Genomic DNA, 23,445 nt, shown 5'->3' on the forward strand with positions numbered 1-23,445 from the left:
ATGCTTTAAGTCATGGGGCAAATTCAAGTTGAGATCTCCTGATTCCTCTTCATAGAATAACCTCCTTAGAAATAGGGATTTCCAGTTCTAAATTTTTCACTTTATTCATAGGATCATAGATTTAGAGCTGGAAGGGACCTTAATGTTCATTTAATGCAACTCCTCCTTACTCCCCTCTCCCCACCCCGTATTACCGATGAGGAGACTAAAGCTCAGAAAAGTTAAGTGACTTGTGCAAGTTCACACAGCTGTTTCCTGTGGAGAAGCTATGAGAGGGATAACCTAAACCTATAGTCTGGGATCCTTCCTTCCTTCTGGCTAATCATTAAAACTTTGGATATTCATGCTAGCCATAGAAGATTAAACCAAATTCAAGAAATTGTATTATTAAGTACCTACTATGTACGAAGTCTTCTATGACCACTTCTGGGGAAATAACAGTTTCAGATGGTTCCTGTTTTCATGGTGTTTGAAACTTAGCAAGAGGTTATGCCATATAAACAAGAAATTTGTACCTCAATATTTTAATTTAATTTAGTGATTTCATCAGTTGTAGGCAATCTAAATATTAATGTAGATCAAAACTCTTCAATGCCTTAGTAAATAATCTTTGAGAGATTTCTATGAAAAGTTCCCGACTCTGTGGTCAATTTGGTACTGAGCCTCTCTGACCTTAGTGAAACTGGTTTGGGGATGTTTATGCCTGGAGTACTAGAAATCTTTACAGTTATGATTGCCTCCATTATGCCATGATCAGGCACCAGAGAATGACTTCCCTCACATGTGATAGTGTGTGATCCAATGAGTGACTGAAGGGAGGGCAGAGCTGTACCTCCCCAACAAGTTCAGAATCAGGCAGTAATGAAAGTTTTGCCAAATAGTCTATACAGTAAATAAACTGGAATGAAAAATTGTGGCCCATCTTCTTCCCTGCCTGGTGCTAGTCCCTGTTTCCTCATGGACTCCTCAAAGACAGAGACAGTCTTTTATTCCCTACAATACCTAGCACATATCAAGTACTCAGTAAATGAGGGAAGGAGTATAACTTTTGGCTGATAGTCTCTCAATGTTTTTATGACTAAGAGTTCAGTGAATACTTTGTGTTTACTCAAGTTATCACTTTTACTGCTGAACAGCACAAAGTAATAAGCTTCTTTACTTTTGTTTTCAAGAAATTATTTCATTGTAAACAGGAAAGAAAAAAACCATGTTATTGCATAAGGTTAAACTGTTTACATCTCTACACAGGAAGATGATACTTGTAATTCTTGAGAACTGTATCTCTTAAGGCAGTTAGAAGGAGTAAACATTGACAGAGGGTGTGAGTATAAGTTGACTTTGATGTGATGATATAAAAAAAATTAAGGTGTGGAAAAAAAGGCTTGTACTGGTTGAAGAGAAAGAGGAGGCAGAATGGGGTAAATTTGTCACATGAACAGGCACAAAAAAAAAACCTACTATAGTAAAGGGAAAGAAGGGAGGGGATGAGCATTGTTTGAATTTTACTCTCATTGGATTTTGCTCAAAGAGAAAATTATACATATATATACTCAGCTTGATATAGACATTTACCTTTCCTAATAGGGAAGTAGGAGGGGAAAGGGAAAAGAAAAGGGAGTGGGTGGGTAATAGAAGGAAGGGCAGACTGAGGGAGGCAATAGTCAGAAGGAAAACATGGGGGAGGAGAGACAGGCTGAAAGGAGGGATAGAGAAAAGAATAAACAGGGGAAAATTTTGATGAGGGAAAATACACAGTAATTATAAATATGAATATGATTGGGATGAACTCTCCCATAAAACAGAAGTGGGAAGTAGAATGGATTAAAAAGCAGAATCCTGTAATAGGTTGCTTACAAGAAATGTATTTGAAGTGGAGAGATACACACAGAGTAAAGGTGAAAGACTAAAGCAGAATATATTATACTTCAACTGATGGTAAAAAAAAAAAAAAAAGCAGTGGTAGCAATCCTGATTTGAGACAAAGCAAAAGCAAAAACAGACCTAATTAAAATTCAACACATATCCACTAAGTGGTACTGTATCCAAATTCTTAGAGGAGAAGTTAAATGAGTTACAGGAAGAAATAGACAGCAAAACTATACTAGTGGGGGACCTCAACTTCCTCCTCTCAGAACTAGATAAATCTAAACACAAAATAAGCAAGAAAGAAGTTAAGGAGGTAAATAGAATTTTAGGTGATTTTAGAATTTAGATATAATAGATCCCTGGATAAAACTCAATGAGAATAGAAAGGAATATACATTTTTCTCAGTGGTACATGGTACCTACACAAAACTTGACCATGTCCTAGGGCATAAAAACCTCACAATCAAATGCAGAATGGCAGAAATATTAAATGCATCTTTTTCAGATCATGACACATAAAAGTTACATGTAATAAAGGGACATGGAAATTAATTGGAAACTAAATAATCTAATCCTAAAGAATGAGTGGGTCAAACATAAATCATAGAAACAATCATTAATTCCACCAAAGAGAATGACAATAATATATGTGATGTAGCCAAAGGAGTACTGTGTATGTAGGGGATAATTTATATGTCTAAATGCTTACATGAATGAAATAGAGAAAGAACAGATCAACGAATGAGGCATGCAGTTAAAAAGCTAGAAAAAGAATAAATTAAAAATACCCAATTAAATACCAAATTAGAAATTCTGAAAATCAAAGATGAATAAAATTGAAAGTAATAAAATTATTGAACTAACAAATAAAACTTACAACTTGTTTTAAGAAAAGAAACCAATAAAATAGATAAACCTTTTGTTAATTTGATTTAAAAAAAGAAAGAAGGGGGGGTGGAGTCAAGATGGCAGAGTAGAAGCAGGTCCTCTCTACTGCTTCAGCTTCCACCTTTCCCAATCCATGTAAAAAGGGGACTCTAAACAAACTTTGGAGCTGCAGAAACCACAAAATGACACAGAGAAGCTAACCTCCTTCTGAGGGCAGCCTGGCAGGCTGGAAGGAATCTGGGAGCTGAGCCCAGCCCCACACCGAGGCTTTAGCCCCAGGGTGGGCCTGAGCAGCCACAGGCCAGAGGTACTCCAGATCAGCAGCAGCTGTGGCCGTTTCCAGATTTATCAACACATAGATGCAAAGGACAAAGTGAGAGGTCAGTGCAGTCTGGACTTTGGGACCCAGTAAGTGTGAGTGCATGGCCTTTGCCCCTGGGGTAAGAAGCTGCTGAAATGCTGGAACAGCCAGCCAGCACCATGTGGCAGCTTCAGCTGCTGGCCTGCAGAGTGTAGGGGGACCAAGCACCAGTCTGAGGGGTAATCATTCTTGCTTTAACCTTTTTGGATCTGGATTGCAGTCTAGGGTGGAGATCCTAGAGTATGTATTCAGCTTGCCAGAGCATGTGGAGACCTCAGAGAGGGCACCAATCTAATACTTCCAGTAGCTGAGAAAATCCCAGCATTTGGGATGAAAGCTCCCCTGTCTGTTGGCAGAGTCCTACTGTGGCAAAAAGCCCAGGGGTCAAGTGACTGTGGGGCGACATGACCAGGCAAAGGAAACAAAGCAGACAGAAGATTCCAACATTAGACTCCTATTTTGGGGACAAAAAGGAACAAAGCATGGAACAGGAGGAAGAAAGTGAAGTCAGAACTCCTGCATCAAAAGCTTCAAAGGAAAATACAAGCTGGTTACAGGCCATAGAGGACCTTAAGAAGCAGATAAGAGAAGTGGAGGAAAAATTGGGAAGAGAAATGAGAACAATGCAAGAAAATTATGAAATGAGAGTCAATAGCCTAACTGAGGAAAATACTACCTTAAAAAATAGTGAAGTGAGCAGAACCAGGTAAATATTGTACACAATAAAAGCAGCATTTTGTGATGACCAATTTTTATAGACTTAGCTCTTTTCAGCAATGCAATGATCCAAGATAATTACAAGACTGATAATGCAAAATGCCATCCACATCCAGAGAAAGAACTGTGGAGTATGAATGCAGATTGTAGGATACTATTTTCCCCTTTTTTGGTTTCTTTCTCATGGTTTTCCCCTTTTGTTCTGATTCTTCTTTCATATCATGACTAATGAGGAAATATGTTTAACATGATCACAGATGTATTGCCCATATCAGATTACTTGCTGTTTTGGGGAAGGTAAAGAGAGGGAATAGAGAGAAAAATTTAGGTCTCAAAATCTTATAAAATCATTGTTGAAAAACTCTCTTTACATTTAATTGGAAAAAATAGAATGCTATCAAGTGAAAAAAAAAACCCAGCATAACCAACAATTTAAAAAATATTCTGTACTAGAGTAATTGATTAAACACAAGAAACAAACAAACAAACAAAAAAGAAGTTATTTCAATAACCTGGAAGCTCTGAAAACTTGCTGATGGGGCACATTACAAGTTAGCACAGCCCAGCTCCGTAAATACATCAGACCAATCAACTTGAGAACATTGAAGGCTGGAAGACAGGGTGAGAAAAAAGCCCCCATCCTGTAAAAAAGAGAAAAGACAACATTACCATATAATATATTGCCCATTATACACACACACACACACACACACACACACACACACACACACATACACACACACACATATACATATATTTAATTACAAATTCCTGATCTTGACATTCAAGGCTTTCCTCAGTCTGGTTTCAAGCTGCCTATCCAGTTTTATTTTATTCCACTACTCACTTTATATACTCTGTTATAACCAAACTGGACTACTTTTTACCTCTTCTTGAGCACTCATCTATCTTTTCCTAAAGTTTTATCTTATACTATATGTAGAATTAATCTTCCACACTGAATTTATCTAATTTAACAAACATGTAATAATTTAACATATTCAAATCACTATCCTAGATACTTAAGATAAAAAAAATTAAAATTAAAGCAACTTCTGTCCTTAAAGAGCTTACATTTTGCTTGGAGGGGTGAGAGGAGGGTGGTACAGCATATATGCAAGTGAGAAAATGTAAGGTAATTTAAGAAGAGGACACTAAGAATTTAGGGAAACTAGAGAAGGCTACATGAAACAGGTCAAAATTAAACTAGACCATAAGCAAAACCAGGATTGCAGTGATAAGAGGGAATGTATCAGAAAGACCTTTTGCCAACGCATGGAGGTAGAAGATGAAATGTGTTCAGGACACAGTTTATAATCCAGTTTCATTGGAATATAGAATTCATGAAGGGAAATAATGCAAAATAGTCCTGGAAAAGGAACTTGGGGCCCAATAATGGAAGGTATTAAATGACAGGCTATATTTAAGCCTAATGTCATTAAAAAAGCCACTACAGGTATATTGGGTCAGCAAAGCAAAATGGTCAAAGCTTTCTTTGCCTTAGGAAGACAGTTTGACTACTGTGTAGAGAATGGATGGGGGAAGGAGAAAAACCAGAAACACCAATTACAATGAGCAGTCTCTAAAAATAGTTCAGGCAAGAAAAAAATGAGGATCTGAGTTAAGGTGGTAGCTGTGGAAGTGGAGGAAAAGGGATGAATATGAAGGATGATGGGGAGATAGAATGCAAGATGAAAACTGATTAAATCTAAATATGAAAAAGAAGTAAGAATAATGGATGACTCCAGATTTATGATTTTTTTATGACTGGGAGGATGATAATGCCCTCATCAGAAATAAGGATAGGGTGAAGAATAGGGTTTTTTTTTTTTGGGCAGGGGGGAGAGTTTTTGTTTTAAACATGATGAATTTGAGAAACTGATAGGATTTCTATGTGGAGATTCCTAGCAGGCTGTTAAAGGTGAGAGAAAGATTAGGGCTAGATATATAAATTTAGGGATATTTAACATAGAGATAATTATTGAACCAATGAGAGGTAATGATATCACCAAGGGAAAGAATGTAGAAAGGGGAGAAAAGATGGTCTAGGATAGAGCATAGGGAAGGACCTGCACTTAGGAAATAGGACATAGATCATTATTCAAGAAAGCAGATGATGCTCCAAGGCTGAAGACTGGAAAATCATGAATAATGGAAAGACAGGAGAACAAGATATTCAAGGATGGAAGAAATCAAATTGTTAAATTATTTAGCTATAGCATTGCGACTTTAAATAAAGGAACAAAGGTGATGAATTGCAAGAATAGGGAAGATTGTATGGTGAAGGATGCCATTAATCCTAAGGTGCCATTTAACAACTCTTCTGTCCATCTACTTATCCTCAGTAGGGGCTAGTAAGAATAGGAAAGGTAAATGGTGATGGTGGTTGAAAGGGTTATTTGCTGAAAAAGGTCTGTTCTATACATCTAGGGAAGTAGTTATCTATCTTTAAGTCCTATCCTAGTCACCATCTCCATGAAGCCTCTCCTCTCTCCTTAGATACTTCATAGCACTTTACTTGTATTTGTTTGATTCTTTATTTGTATTTGTTTAATTCTTTCTCCCTTATATCATAGGTATTTGTGTAAATGTGTCTTCACTCCTTTAGACTGTAAACATTTTTGGAGAAAGATTGATATCATTTATGTCTTTAATTCCCCAATTTCTAGCACAGTGTCATGCATACAGTGGAAATAAAGTGAGTATTGACTTGAATAGCTTGTAAATTAAATTTTGATGTAATTATCAAGAAGTCCCGTGAACGATTAAACAGGAAAATAGCACCATATACATGTGGGCTAGGTAGAACTATTACAATGTATGTGTTCATAGAATCATAGAATTTTAGAACTGAAACATACCATAGAAATGCTCAAGTCCAACATCTCCATTTATAAACATTCATAGACCTGAACCTTCTCCACAGATAGAAGGGAATTCCATTTTAAATATCCTCAAAAGGAAAAAAATATAGGCCACAATCCCTTTAGGAGTCTTTTTTTCCCCCAATACTAGTTGGCACAATGAAAGTTTTTCCCAAGTATTAGCTACATTTCTCTGACTATAATAAAACTTCCTTTTGTCATTGGGTATGGTGGGTAGTTGGTCTGAATAGAATTAAGAGGAAGGGTCATTTAACAAATAGGACCGCACAATGCGGTCTTGTCGAAAGACCACTGTATTAAGAGATAAGAGACTTGGATCCTGCATCCATCAATAAGCATATGACCTTAAAAAAGTCACTGAACTTTTCTGTTTTTCAAAGTTCTACACTGTCAGGTGGAGATAACAGCTGGCATATCTAATTCACAGGATTGTTTTAATGATTAAAGGAGTTTTACTCATGTGAGTGAGTGATGCATTGTGGGAAAGTGGCTTCTTGGCCATCACCAATAATAAGATGAACAAATGGAGCCATTAGAAATGTTGTAGCAACTCAGGCAGTTGGTGTAGTGGTTACCACACTGGCATAGCCAGTATGGCTGCTAGCACAAGTTCTTAGATTTGCTTTACTAGGAAAGATAGCTGTCAACACTCTTTATAAAATTACATTCACTAGTTCAGGGGAAAAATCAGCACTCTGAACTTCAGAGAAAATATAAGCAGAAAAATAAAGACCAACAGACAGGGCTCTGACTGCCTGAATCAAAGCAATATTGCTAAACACTTTACATACATCCCTGGATTGAGAGAGCCTTTACATCTGAGCAGTTGGGGAGCTCTGAACTTAGGGCCACTCAGAATCTTGAACAAGGAATCATAAGACCCTCATAAGTGAACCCCCAAAGTAAAATACCCCCAAAGCAAAAAAAAAAAATATATATATATATATATATTTCTCAGAGCCAGAAGGCATCACAACCCTCCTGACTCAGTGCCTAATTAGAAATTAACAAAAGGTGTGAAAGCATTCCTACAAGCAAGTGTCCCCTAAGCAAGCTTCCCTTAAAGGCTCCACATGAGGCCTATTGATGGTTAGGGAAGATCTTAAATTCCATTGACATTACAGTAGGTCAGAAGGTGGAGGCAACAGTGATAGCATGGTGTGGAAATGAGCTATGCAGAAATGATTGTAAAAAGGAGGGGAGCTTAGATTTCGAGCTAGAAGGACTTTTAGAAATCATGTACTCTACTAATTTTACCAATAAGGAAACTGAAGCCAAGGAGAGGTCATAATGTAGTAAGTGGCAGAGCTTGGAATTAAAATTCTATTCCCTGATGTCAAATCCAGAGTTCTTTTCATTGTACCCTAATATAACAAAGACAATAGTAGCAGGGACAAATCTGTGGCATTTGAAGAGCCATGAGCCTTTTCCTCTGACTTCAAGCGGAAGCATGGGGCCATTTATGAGCTGCAAATGAAAGAACTGAAAAAAAAAATCAAAGAACTCATAGTATTTTAGAACCAGCTGAGAACTTAGAAAGGAAGGACAGGAAAGAGCTGAGTTGGGGTAAGATATTGGAAGATATATAAAAAGAGGGAAGAAGATGAGGAAAATGAGAAGATAAGTCAGAAGGGAGCTTAGAGACTTTTCTAGCTCAATCTTTCATGTCTTTTCAGATGAGAAAATTTAGGTAAATAAAGAAACCTACCCAAGGTCACACAGCTACTTAGGGGAACACTAGGACCAGAGCCCTGGCATCAATTCCCCAACTTCGATCTTTCTACTTTATCACAGCTGTTTGGAATGAAACACCTCATCCAACATTTAATCAAGAACGCGGAGATCTCTTGGGATAAGAACAGGAATTTATTCTCTTTCCTGGGAGAAGAGGGCAGTCTTTGCCATGACTGAACATGAGGAAGAGGCACCCAAGGGGTGGCAAACAAAGTTTTTAAACCCTAACACAGCAGGATCATATTTCCCCCCATTGTCCCTCACTCCCATTGGTTGGGGAGTGAGCTTGGGCTGTCCCTGACTCCCACTGGTTAGGAGGAGAGTCAGGGAAACCAGACAAAGAAGTGAAGGTGGGGGGTTGAAAGACTTTCAAAAAGGCTTGCTGCTGATTGACAGCAGTAATGGAGGAGGAAAAGAGAAGTTAACAATCCAAGATGGTCTGAGAAGTTTTCACTTCCTCCCAGACACAGTTGTCACTTCTTCTTGTAAAAGCTATAGGACGTGAAGAGCATGGGAGAACAAGAGAAGACAAGGAAGGGGGAAAAAGAGGAGAGAGAAGAGAAGTGAACTTTTATTATTTCTATTAGGGAAGGGTGATACTTGGGAAACATTTCAAGAAAAGATTTGTTGTGACTCACAAAAGATGGTGATAGCATCTCTGTAAGATTATGTGTGGTGGAAACTCTTATGGTCACTTCATTGTTAATAGGTTGTTAGAATTAGAAGAACTTTTGTGATCACTTTGTCCAATATCTTTATTTTATAGATGAACCACATGGAGATTCATGGATGAAAAGAGATTGTCATAAAGCTAGCTCTCATTATCCTTTTCCTCCATGTCATACCCCTTCTTGCTTTTCTGTAGAGCTCAGGAAGAGTTGTTTCATGCTAGCTTTTATTGAATTTTTCTTTGAGGTCACTTTTAAATGTGGTAGCTGATTTTTTTAAACAAAATAAAAATGAATTGAATATTTTTTCTTGATCATTCTCACCCTTTCTGGAAATATGCTGTCACTGGCTTAATAAGGGGTTTTGAGAACTGACAAGGAAAGGTCTTATGAAATTATAGATGATAATTGTTATTGGAAGTGATGTAACTTGAATTCTCAAGAAAATGCTGTATACATTTGATAACAGTGCATTCATAAACTGAAATAGACAGACCAGAACATGAAAACAACTTTGTTACCTACCAAATCATTCCTTGGTTGTAGACCAAATGGAGCACATTTTCAGCTATTTTGAATTCTCCATATTCAGGCTAGAAGTAAAAATGAGTAATTAAATAAAGTAAACTATTGTTTAATATTGTAAAATAAAATATTGTAAACCTTTTAGAAAGGGGGGCATGGAGAGAGTTAGATAGGAACAAATTAGTCTCCTGAGAAACTAGTTCTTCCCTTCTCCTGCATAGTCTATCCCCCTTAGAGCTTATAAGTCTGGCTAATGTGGTAAATAACCATCAGGAGAAGGTAAACTTAGTTCACTCAGAACTTCTTGAGCAAGATATCTTAAACCAATTTTAAGATATTTTAAATATCTTTTGATATTTACTGAACTTACAAACTTGCTTTCCAGGTCCCAACACCAACAGTCACTTAAATATCGAACAAAAAGACCTCGGAAAAAGTCAATAAGCAGAATGCTTGCCACTGTGAAAATCATATCGATAATGGAGAGCTTCAGCATTTCCTGTAAAATAAAAGGTCTTGTGTTATTGACTATATAAATTCAGCAACTTCTTCCTGTCACTTCTTTATCTATTTGCCAGTACATTCATTCTCTTTTTAGCACTGGTGAAATGGAACCTACGCCTCCTTTCAGTGTAATGTAGTTGCCTTATTTGTCCCTTTTTATGTTTTGAATCTGGTTTTTACTTAGTCTGATAGTATGATTGCAACTTCTTTTTTTCTACATTAAACTGATACATAGTAAATTTTTTCCACCCCTTAATTTTTATTCCATGTATTTCATTTTTTAAAAATTTGTTATAAGCAATATTATAGTTTTTCATCCTATCTATCAGATTTTTGGTTCTAGAAGGTTGTTCAATTCATTTACAGCTTATAATTATATTAGATATAATAATAGATATACATAGCTCTAATATAATTACAGCTCAATACATTTAAAATTATGAGTTAGGGTTATATTTTTCTCCATTTGTTTCTAATGTTGTTATTTCCCCCCAAATTAGGATTGTTTTCCCCATTAGATTTTCAGCAATTTGAGGGCAGGGACTATGTTTTGCCTCTTTTTATATCTCCAGTACTTAACATAGTGCTTGGTACATAATAAGGACTTAATAAATGTTTATTGACATTGCTTTCCTCTTCTTCTTCTATGTCTCTTTCATGTTTTGCTTAACCTACTTTAAGGCAGCCCTGTTTCCACCAGTTGTCTTCCCCTTACACTCTCAAATTCCTCCCCCACCCACATGAATTTGCATTGATCCTAGGCTGTCTGCTAATCTCTATTTGAGCCTTCTAGATGTTAATCTATTGATTCTTCTGATAAATACTGATTAAGTACTTACTTGAGGCTGTCAGTCAATTAGACTAGCCTTGAGGGAAAAGAAAAACTGGAAAGGAATCAAAGTTTGCCTGTCGCTTCAAGGAGGAGAGGCCTGGCTTCCAATTCATTAAGGACTGGGGAGGAGGGTGCTGGGATAGGGATGCTAGAGTATTGGGACCAGAGAAGTGGCAGCTGATGGTGAGTGAGGGAATAGTATCATATCCCTTGAGATAAAAGGAAAACTGAGAGTAACAAGGTGTGGCAATGTTATGGTTTTGTGAACTGGGTCCTTGAATGTGGTAGATGCTAACAAAAATGTGGATATAATTAACCTTTGGAGTTTCCTGGCAAAATCTAGGCCTTTAATTGTATGAGTGTGACTAGAACCCAAGTCTTCTGACTCCCATTTCAGTTTCTAATAGTCCAGTGCTGACTTTTCATGTCTTACAACATTTTGATACCTGTAGAAAACAAACCACTATACCAACAATGCTACCTTCATTTCCCATAAACAGTATAACACTGTTAGATAACCAGAATGGATAGATCCAAGTGAGTGTTGTCTGCATCAGAGGAATCCCCATAGGAGACTAGACAAATTCTCCAGATGCTGTCTTGGGACATTTGAATTGGTGAGAAATGAGTGGCAGTAAATGAGGATGAGTATATGGGTGGGTGGGCTATTGGGGGTGGAAGGGAATAGATAGATTCCTGAAGTGATCTTGAAGGTTTTCCTTTCCCAAGGAAAAGTTCTAAACAGTAAGGGTAGTCACTGAAGAAAGAGGAAATCTTCTCCAGGTGACTACTTTGAAGCAAGGTAACACTCAGTTGGATATTTATGTTCTGATCCATTTTTAACAACATTGTTCTCATTACATTATAGTTTTACTTTATACATGTAGCATTATTTATTATTATTATTGTTGTTGTAGTTATTGTTATTTTATAACGTTGATGGGCAGAAGAAAGCCAATGCATTCTGAGAAATAAATGTGTGAATCTAAACAAAGGAATTGGTATCTAAAGATAAATGGAATTTAGGGAAATATATTTAGACCTCCACCAGAATTCTCCTCTAAGGTGTATCATCACATGGCCCTAGACTGCCAATAGCTAGGTAATTGTCCATTAAACGTTGACGTGCATGAGCTAACCAAGCTGGAAAGAATTTAAGAATGTCTATCTGTCATCCAACAACCAGTTTAGCTAGGTTCAAGAGATGTCTGCAGAGTGATGATTTTTTTAGCCATAGCCAAACACAAAGACCAAAATTTACTAAAGTACAGAAGAGCTGCTCTTCCAACACAGTACCAGCAATGCCATCTTCAGTGAACAGCCACATCAAAGGAATCACAGATTCTTGAAACATTAAAATATGGAAATATAAGTCAAAGGTCAAGGGTAGTTATACTTCAAAAAGGGGTCACACCGTATGACCTCTGAAGTGTCTTCCAGATGTATAATTTGATTATTCTAGGTTATATAGAAAGAAGTGTGTTTTTCTATATAATCTGTTTAGATAGATTCAAATCCTCTTTCTCATGATATATGGTGATACTTCTTTATTCCCCAAAATTTTAGCATTGTGGTACCTACAAAGGGGTTTAATGGACTTTCTATAGTTTATAATTTCACTCTTCATATGTTCCCTATTCCCCAACCCCAATATTTGAGATTTTGGCTTGCAGACTCCTTTTATCAGGATCTCATTTATCTTCTCTTTCCTGGGTTCTCCATGTTTAGTTCACTAATGGTAACTTTGACTTTTTCTTGACCTCTTGCTTCCAGAACGTGACACATAGCACTTCCCAGGCTTTCTTAAAAGGGGCACATACTAAAATGAACTACATTTGTTGGGGTCCTTCTTCATGGAACATATTGTAACCCATCTGGTAAAATTTGAATTCAGGTCACCTTGATTCTAGCCCTAGTGCTCTTTCCACTAAGCTGTACTGTCTCTCTATCGTGTACAATAGTGGGATAAAATTTAAAAAATAAAAAATAAAAATAATAGCATTTTTGTTGATCTGTGAGTTAATCCTTATGCCATATGCAAATATATTGAGGCCTAGGACTTATTTTCTCTAATTCACACCCTAAATCCCTTTCATGACTCCTTTTTTCTAGTTCTTCTTAGAATCTGCTTGCCTAAAGCACACATTACCTACCTTGCCTTCTTTCTCTCTCATACTTGGTGTTCTTCTGTAATTCCTCTTTCCCTTTCTCTTGCCCCAGAAAGCAGAAGCCACAAGCCTCCTTGTTCTCCAACCATGCTTTGTACTTCCCAGAGCATCCTTGGATCCAGAACGGTATAAATCTAACCCAACCAGACTCAGGCAGAATTCATTTCTCTGAGCATCTCCCAAACTCATGACCTCCATATTCTCTATCTATCCTTTAGCTTCTCAGGAGTTAATTGTCACAGACTTTTTCCCTCATAGGTAATAAATCCTGATTACCTGTCCAACATATGTTTCCCAGCATTGGTCCTGTTGATTCTGCACATTATAGTTGTAGGAAGTTGTTTTATTCGTGATGGCAATGGGTACCAGGTAATTCTGAATTGTGCTGTTTGGTTTCATTTGGATACCAGGAATAGTTGGGGACCACTTTTCTTCCTCAGGAAGTGCTCTTGTGGGTAGGAAGTGAGGAGAATCCACCCAGTTGCTTACATTATTTTTAGCTTCAGTTTCCTACAGGAAGGAAAACAGAGGTTGCACACACCTGTGTCAATGAAACTCTGTTCCCAGGATGTCTTTCCTTCAACAAATGACCTCATTTGCCTATAGAATGAGAAACCTAACTCATTTTGGCCAAGAATAGTTATTGGAAAAATGGGGTTTAGTTTTTATTCTAGTACTTACTTGTTTAGTCTGGAAAAGAGAAGACTGCTACATATAGAGTAGGCCATACATGTATAGTCTATATCAGATTTCATGCTGTCTTGGGTAACAGACAGGGGAGGGAGGGGGGAAATTTTATAACTCAAAATCTTATAAAAGTGAATGTTGAAAACTAATAAAAAATCAATTAATTTAAAAATCACATATTTATCAAAAAAAGAAAAGAAAAAGGAAAGAGAAGACTGGGGGGTGAGAAGTACATCATAGCTCTCTCCAAATATTTGAAGGGCTACCACATGAAACAGGTGCTAGAGTTATTCCATTTGGCCTCAGAGAGTAGAACCAGGAACAACTGGTGGAAGTTGCAAAGGTAAAAATGTGATCTTGATATCAGGAAACATTTCCTAAAACTTAGAGCTATTCAAAATATAGTGGACTGCCTAGAGAGCTGATAGGTCCTCATTCCTTAATGGTCTTCAGGCAGAAGCTAAAAGACCATTTGTCAGTTATGTTATAGTAGGGATGCATTTTGCTTGTGGGTTGACTAGATGATCACTAGGGTTCCTTCTAATTCTCAAGTTTTGTGATTCTGTGAGTTCCTTACACCAATGATATCACAGGTCTGGTGATAGATAGATAGATAGATAGATAGATAGATAGATAGATAGATAGATAGATAGATAGATAGATAGATAGATGGATGATAGATAGATAAGCATCTTATAGATATTTATGTGTGCATATATGTCTTCATATACACACATATGTATGTATAATGAAAGACAGAGAAAGAGAGAGAGACAGAGACAGAGACAGAGAGACAGAGAGAGATTCCATTGGATCAGACCAATGATTTCATCTTCTCCAGGTATTCCTTCTACTCTGTTTCAAAGTCTTTTAAAAAATGCCACCCCCTTCTCCAATGCTTATTGATTTTTAGACTTGGTGCACACTTGCCAAGGGCCTCAAGTATGGGACCTAGGATGACTGACCCAATTCATCATCTTCAACACATCTCTGATTTCAGATGTTCCATGGTGCTGTTGAAGGACATGGGCATAAAGTTATCATTTATCCACTGCTGGATCAATTTAAGAACAACTCATGTTTGATATGAATAAATAAATAAATAAACAAACAAACAAATAAATAAATATATATATATATATATATATATATATATATATTCTTTGTGAAGGTGCTTTCTTTTCTTTCATTCCTTCAATCCTTTGTTCCTTTGTTCTTTCGTTCCTTCGTTGCTTCGTTCCTTCCTTGTTTCCTTCCTTCCTTTTCTGGGTTGTGTGGCTCTTATGTGGCAGATAGGACATCCTTCAGCATGTTCAAACCTAGTGACAGTAATCTTTAGAGCATGGTGAAATACTCACAGCAGTACTCATGCTGTTCACCTTGTCCAGAAGTGCAATGATTAAGCTGTATAGGTTTCCCAGATATAACACAAGAACCCTGAAAGTAACAAATATGCAATGAGAAATTAGCTGTTGCACATTTGGTTGATGGGTCTGTACTGCAGAAACTATAATCAATCTAGTACAATGGAAAGTGTTGAGTCAGCCTTCTGGGAATCTAGTCCTGGGTCTGCCACACTAGCTGTGTGACCTTGAACAAATAACTAGAGTTCTTTCTAGTTGTTTCTTTCTTTGCAAAATGTGGAGATTAGATTAGATCAGATATTTTAAGCCAACCTCAGAGAGCAGTTTACAATCCTTTCTCTCCTGAGATATATTATCTCATCTATTCTTCCTTTATGCAGGTGAGCATATGGTCAGATTTGGGAAGAGAGACAGATTTAGGTAGTAGCATGAACCAGTGTGTGTTTTAAATAGAAACTCTCTCCCCTTTTCCTTACAACCTGCTAGATATATAAGACAAGTTGTTAGGAATGGTGAGGGGGAGGAGGGGAAAGGGGTCACAAAGACAAAGAAAGCATAACTCCTCACCCCAAGGAGCTGCAATCTAGTAAAGAAGCAGAAAGACAAGTCACTAAGCCTTCCCCCTTCCCCCTTACTGTGAAACAAGAACAATGGTACCAATTGACCTAATAGGATTATTGTGAGGACAAATGAGATAACAAATTAGATTCTTCTTAATGCCTCCTAGAAAGGTAGGCACAAAGAAAGGCATTTTCATCTCTTAGATTAAGAGAGGATGATGATATAGTCCAAAGGAAAATGGACTTGCTCCCAGCCCTGTAGTCACTCACGATGATACCATGAGGAAGTCACCTAACCTCCACGGTCCCCAGTTTATCACTGGCAAAATGAGGAGCAAGGTTAAATAATCTCTAAGTTCCCTTCTGGCTCTAAAAATTCTAGAACATGTTTTTTTTTTTTTTTGGTGATGCCATAATTGATGTCACTTCATTTCTACAGAAAATAGATGCCTCTCCATTATTTTTATTACTACCAGAGAAGGACTTTGGAGTTAAGGAGAACATGACAGATGTCAGCTTCATTTCACATTTATTAGTGACAAGCATAGTAATGCCAGGTTCTCAATATTAAGCCCTGAGGAAAGAATTTCCTTAAAGGATTTACAAACTTGCTGCATTTATTTTTTGTGGAAGGGGTATACTTCATACACTGACTATACAGAAAGTGACTACTGTACCTCGCAAGCTGGAATCGCAATGTGGTTCGTGGGTGGTACATCTCTAATGCAGCCACAAGTTCAAAGGCAGAAGGAGCTATCATTGTAATCAAGGAAACTACTACACTGACCTATAGAGGAAATATAATTCAGACTTAGAGGTTTGAAATCATCTTAAATTTCTATATTAGTTACAATTTTTTACAACAGAGGTCATAAGAGTACTTTGTGTATTATAATACATAGCAAACAAATGATGTGAGTGATTAGGAATGCCATACAATTTCTGAAACAGTAAGCAATTCTAAAATAGCAGTGATTATTTGATGTAGAAAGCTCTTAAAATAATGGTAATAATACATGTATTTGGATAATGGGAGAATTGATCTTCATTTTATATGACTATACCACCCAATGCTTCTCAGGCTGAGTATCTGGGGAAAACTCAGAGACGGAAAAGACATCAGTGATCATCAGTCTCAGTGTTTCAAACTCAAATAGAAAAGAAGGCAAGGGTTGGAAATCTGCAGCCTGAAGGGCACATGTGGCCTTTTAGAGTGTGGCCTTTTGATTGAGTCCAAGTTTTACAGAACAATTTCTTTTATTAAGGGGATTTTTTTCTGTGAGATTTGGATTCAGTCAAAGGGCCACACTTGGGGACCTAGAGGGTCACATGTGGCCTCAAAGCTGCAGGTTCCCCAACCCTGCAACTAAACCATACATAAGGATCCTTGCAGTTGTATATTGACTTAGAAAACTATATATTATCTATGTTCTACTTATTTTTATTTATTGTGTTAAATATTTCCCAATTACATATTAATCTGGTTCTGGCAGAGTGGGGGATATTGGGACAGAATACAACCCATAGCTATATTGCTGATATTGATGACAGATCTACTTTTTCCAATGCCCAGTAACTGGATGCCACTTGGATATTCCACTGGCAACTCAAGGTCAACCTGTCCTCAAATGAACTTCCTTCATTCTCTCCAATAAGTTTTCCTTTTTCACTAAGAATAATGAAATCTCAGAGTTGAAAGGAATCTGAAAGGTCATCTATATTTAAATAGGAATTCTCTTCTACAGCAATCCATAGAGTTTATTAAATGACTATGGCATGTCTCTAACAAATGATCGATCATTCAACCTTTGCTTGATGATCTCCAATGAGGTGGAAAATATTTTCTCTGGAAGTAACACAATACATTTTTGGACAATTCTAATTGTTAGCAAGTATTTCCTTGTAGAGCTAGAATCAGTCTCTCTACAGTTTCACCCATGCATTGCTCCTAACTCTACTATGACGATCTAAGCAGAACATATGTAATGCCTCTTTTATGTGACAGTCCTTCAAATATTTCTGTCTATTCCATTGCCATTTACTCATTCATTCAGTTTTCCCATGTTTGAAGACTTGGTGTTATATTTTCTGTGTCTGTTTCTCTCTTTCCCTCTCTTCCTCTCTTTCTCTCTCAAGTCATTTATCTACAATATGACTTAGAACAAGTTCCATTGATTCTACCCTTTTGATAACTCTCCCATCTGACACCTCTCTTTATTTCTACTACATAGGAAAGACTCATGTTACCACCCAAATGGATTATTATAATAGCATCCTAGTCCTTCTTCCTCAACTTCCTGACCCCTCCAAACCTATTGCTAGCAAGAAGTATTCCTTATGCATAGATTTGGACATGTTAGTCCTCTGCTCAGACTCTGAGATGGCTTCCTATTACTTACTAAATAAAGCTCAAATTCCTTAACATGAAATGCAAGGCCAGCCTGGTACCACCTACCTTTCCAGTATTTTCTCACAGTATTGCCCTCCATATATTCTCTGCTCTAATCAAATTGAACTCTTCCTTGTCCCTGTAGTTGTTGCTCCCATTTCCCACCTCAATGTCTTTGCTCATGCTGGTCCCTATACCTATGTCAACAACTTAAATCTTATTCATCTTTACCTGTTGAACTCTTAGTTATTCTTAAAGTTCAATTCAATCATAAGCTTTTGCATGAAGCCTTCTCTGATCTTCCTTTTTCCTGCCCAGTCATTAAGATCATTTCCATATAGCATCTAGTCTATAATCTTTTAATACACTTGTTGTATATAATGTGTTATATCCTCTGTAGACTATAAGTTCTAGGAAGCCAGAGACTGCATCTTATTTTAGTCTTTGAATCTCCATACCATAGAAAACAGCATTCTAAAAATAGTAGGTGCTTTAAAAAATATTTGTTGAATTGAACAATGAGTTTCATTGTCCTTTTCAGTAGTCTGCTCACTCTGTCCCCATTTCCCTCAACTTGGGTAAAAGATAAGACCAAGGGAAAAAAGCATGGAAAAATGGAGAAAATAAAAATGGTTTAATAATCATTCAAACTATGTTTGATTCATTTTTCAGACAATAATAACTTTTAGTCAACCATCTTCAATGAGAAGAGAAAAGGGAGAAAGATATCAAATAGATTTAAGTTTGAGTTGTAAGTTTTCTGGCAGAGAGATTGTTACCAGGGGAAATTTCGGAATTTATTTTTAATGTCATAGAAAAAATGTGGATAAATATTCACTCAAGTGGCATGGTCTTAATGTAGTCTTGACAGATTGGTCTAAGTAGATTGTCTCTCCAAATCCTTTTTAACCTTGACTCTATATCATAACTCACTTTGAAAAAAAAACATTCAGTAGAAGGACTGTGACTATTTTACCATCCCTAGAATTTTTGATATTTTTATGCCATGTGATTCTCAAATATAGGAGTTGGAAGGGACCTGAGTTTTTAGCTCCCTCAGAACTTGATTATTAATTTGTCATTCCTACAAAATACTTCTGTAAAGTAAAAATCCTTCTGCTTTTTAAATCCCTGTATTTCAACAGGTGATCTCTGGAGCTGAGGTGACATTTGTTTTAAGGATATGTGAAGTAGAAAAGGATCAACTTGAACTAACATTTCCAAAGCCCTCTGTGGTTGAGAAGAAAAAATGTCTCCTATTAAGACTTGAAATGTGTAGCTGCTAGCTTAAATCCCTTGCATTTGAAGCTTTAGAGAGCAGGTATAATAAGCAACTCTTGGGTAGGGTGTGATGAGTGTAAGCTCTTAGGCATATTTCTGACTATACTTGAAAAAAAAAAGAAAAGGAACACAGCTGCAATGACTACAAATCAGTACTTTCAATAGGAAAACTGGAATGAGCCTTCTCAAAGGCACTCTTGTTCAAGCTGAGCTAATATGCAAGACCTCATTCTTTTCCCAAAGGGTCAATTCCTCTTTGGTCCGTTCCAGCTTCTGGGACCGATCCACCACAAAGTAGATGAGATAAATGCTCCCAGCAAGTGAGAGGAGCACTAAGATGTTTGCAATGATTCGGAGACATATGGTCACTGCTCTGAAAAAAAAGAGGAAAAAGGGTCACAGGACTCTCTTTGGAAGGGCAGTTATCACACAGTACTTTAAGTAATAAAACACATTTACTGCAAATTGGATTTTTCTGTTTGGAATAATAATTAGCTATTTGAACAGTTATTTGTTTCTTGAGGAATATAAAATATAGACAGACATATACAGAAAGTTACCAACAAGTTTATCTCTTGCCCATTTTTTTTTCCTCACAAGTATGTGATGATGGAGACTTCTTTATACGATATATGGCTGGGAACATTGGTTCTTCACTCCCACAATGAATTATACTGCCTTTCAGGGTATTCTGATTGGGGCACATACTACCACTAATGTGCTACCTTTTATATACAAAGATAATAATAATAATATCTTTGATTTGAGTGCTTTATATTTCAAAAGTGTTTTCTATACATTTTCTCAAGAGATCCTCACAAAACCCTTGTATGGTTGGTGATATAGGTATTTTTATCTTCATCATATGGATCAAGAAACAGACTTAGAAATATTAAGAGACATGGTGCCACAGTAATAAGTAGTAGAGTTGGTGAGTTGCTAAGAGAACTCCGTTTAATTTTATTTTTTTTTATTTTTTTACTCCATTTAATTTTAAAAGGCAGCAGAGCCAAGATGGAAGAATGGTAAGAAGCATTGTTTGATAAGCTTTGCACCATACACTTCTCCAAACAGATCTACAAAATGCACCAGGCCAAATCCCGATGAAGAATTCCAGGAAAAGTCACAGTGAATCGTTTGTCCATCCTAGCTTCTTTGTAGGGAGAAAGAGAGGAGGTTAGATAGACCCCAGGGTTGACCAGGAGTATGCCATATTTGGAGCTCTCCAGTGCCCATAATAAGAGCAGGTCCCAGACTCCTACCAGCCACCACTAGACACTACTTGGGGCATTACAATGAGGATAGCTATGAACTGGCAGCTTTGTCATATACTACCTAGATGCACTGAAAAGGAAACCTGCCCAGGGGAGTGCCATTCCCAGGTAGGGAGGTCTTGAGCGGCACATGAAGGAGAAAGTTCAGAGATTTCTAGCTAGTTGATGTGAACCGAGTCCAGCAGCAGTCTAATCTTGCTCAGACCCAAAACCAGGTCAGGAACTTGCAGAGCTCAGACCAGGAGGGCAGCAACCAGATTTTTCCCTTCATCAGACCACTTTGGCTGTACTGAAAACTTGTCAGTTCCTAGTTTGTCCCTGTGATTGCTACCTTAGGCAGCAATAAGATCAGCCCTGAATTTCTCTACAGAAGTGTGCTAGAATCCAGCCTGACATCAAGTCTGGAGTGAATAAGTAGGCTAGGAGAATAGCAATTAAAAAAAAAGAGAATCCTGATGTTATCAGCTATTATGGTGGCACGGATGCTCAAGACACAAACCCAGAAAAAGAGAATGACTCAAAAATATCTACAAGTATGGCCTCAGACAAAGAGAGAGCATAGGCACAAACTATTAGAATTTCTGGAAGAGATAAAGCATGAACTAAAAAATGTTTTTATAAATGACACAAGACCACCTAAGTGGGAAAATATGAGTGAATAAGTTATTTTGACTATTATAAATACCTAAATTATTATAAAGGACATATAAAGAAAGATTCTACTTATATCCAGTAAAAGAACTGATAAATAGAAGTATGAAGAGAATAATTTTACATATATATCCACACACACACATATACCTATTTGTGTCTAATGGTAGACATCTCTAGGGAAGAGGTAGGAGGAAGGGAAGAAAAAAATAAAAGGAAATTTACATGATAATTTTGTTGTATATTTGAGAGGAATAGCATGTTGTGCATAGTAAATTTGCAGTTTCATGTGCAAATATCTTTTTATACTACTATGCTATGGAAATGCTTGTCTTATTCCATTAATTACAAAGAAAAGAAAATAAATGAGAGTTATGAAGAAAGAATTGGGAAGGGAATTAATAGCTTGGCACAAGAGTTAGAAAGCTTGGTCCAAGAAACAAATTGCCTAAATATTCAAATGAGCCAAATAAATGCCTGCCAATGACTCCATGAGAAAGCAAGAAATATTAAAACAAAGTCAAAAGGCTGAAAAAAAAAGAAGAAAGTGTAAGGTATCTCATAGTAAAAACAACTGCCCTGGGAAACAGATTGAGGATAAAAAATCATTGAATTAGCTGAATGCCCTAAGATATCATATTTTTGAAAATCTTGAAACTGCCCAGATATTTTAGAATAGGAAGGCAAAGTGGAAGCAAAAAGAAGCCACCCATCAGTCACCCTCTGAGAGAGTCAAAGGGCCTGAGCTGAAATCCTGCCTTTGCTGCTCTGCTGAGTAATCTTTGGAAAATCACCTGACTTCTCTGGGCCTCAGTGTTCTTATTTGTAAAAGAAGAGGGTTGGCTTAGTTTCTTAATTCCCTTCCATTTTGAATCTATAATACTATGAATTTATGACTCAAACTCAGATTTTCTAGCCCTAAGTTTAGTGTTCTTTTTCGCAACATTGACCGTGCTTTAAATAGCATGCATTTAAGCTAGTATTTGCAGCAATCTAGCGATACTTTTTGTTTTTTTTTTCCCTCTAGTAAGTAATAGCATATACTCATGAAATATCAGAGTTAAGAGTATCTGGAACCAAGTTAAAATGTGAAACTTCTATAGCTCATCTAGCATTTGAACCTATGTTCAACTTAATGAAGACCTGTTTGTTCCAGAAATGTGAAGAACTTAGTCAATGTTGTTTCTAATCTTTGAAGGGAAGGTTACAAACTATCTTTATATTGGGGTCCCTTTGCTTACCTTCCTAAGTCACAAGAAGCTGATATTACATAAAATCAATGGATATCAGAACTAGGAGCAAATTCAAAGATTAATATATGGCAGAATGGAGACTCAGCAAAGTAAAATGGTTTGCCCAAAGTTATATAACTAGTGAGTCGTGTAGCTAATTGGTTCTCTAGCTTTTTATGTAATATGATGGTGATCCTTCATCCTGAAAGGAAAGCTCCTTTCTTATCACTTAGTTTACTAATCATGTATTGAGGAAAATCGAATTGATTATCTCTAACTCTTCAGAAAATGTAGTGGGTTATAGGAGGAAGAAAACACAGACTGGGCTTGGGGTTTTGTGTCCTTACTCTTAGTCTTAGAAGTCCTGTGATCAGCTAACAAATAATTCTCCATGTCTGAACTTCTTCATTTGTAAAATAGAGCTGATAATACTTTCAGTGACCAACTCACAAGTTGTTATAAGTCAAGCATTTTTTAAAAACTCTAAAGCACCATATGAATTTGAGCTATTACTTTTTTAGGACAAACTCTCTGTGTTCTGGGAACATCAAAGAGTATAGACTTTTAGTTATTTTTAAATAGCAAAATGATAGGAGCTAACATCTGTATGCCTTCCTGGCCTGGACATTCTCCTCTTCTAGGAGGTTTAATCAGTTCTAACACTTCATCACTTAGTGCTGGCTTAATTTTAAATTCCATGGGCCACAAAAGAGGAAATAAGAGATTGGAGGAAACAAGGAAAGGGAAGTATGAGTTGCACTGATAATTCTAATGATGTCGGTACACATCTGACAGACATAAACCAAAAGAAACAACCCAGGAAAGCCTGTAAATGCTGGAATTGAACTGAAATAGAAGG

General features: G+C 36.9%; 1 protein-coding gene across 1 annotated transcript in view; it reads right to left on the reverse strand.

Moving 5' to 3' along the window:
* TMC3 (transmembrane channel like 3) overlaps nt 1–23,445 on the reverse strand; it is an 81,599-nt gene that overhangs the window by 18,017 nt on the left and 40,137 nt on the right. The window contains exons 10-16 of the mRNA XM_069097545.1: nt 19,655–19,802; nt 16,437–16,546; nt 15,194–15,272; nt 13,425–13,658; nt 10,015–10,143; nt 9,645–9,712; nt 4,345–4,473 (exon numbers count right to left, since the gene is read on the reverse strand). Of these exons, the coding sequence (XP_068953646.1) occupies nt 4,345–4,473; nt 9,645–9,712; nt 10,015–10,143; nt 13,425–13,658; nt 15,194–15,272; nt 16,437–16,546; nt 19,655–19,802 (897 nt within the window). The remainder of the gene's footprint in view (nt 1–4,344; nt 4,474–9,644; nt 9,713–10,014; nt 10,144–13,424; nt 13,659–15,193; nt 15,273–16,436; nt 16,547–19,654; nt 19,803–23,445) is intronic.

The sequence above is a fragment of the Petaurus breviceps genome, unplaced genomic scaffold (assembly GCF_028583685.1).
Source record: "Petaurus breviceps papuanus isolate PSGF00001 unplaced genomic scaffold, PetGlider_PUasm1.0 37, whole genome shotgun sequence".
Lineage (NCBI taxonomy): Eukaryota > Metazoa > Chordata > Mammalia > Diprotodontia > Petauridae > Petaurus > Petaurus breviceps.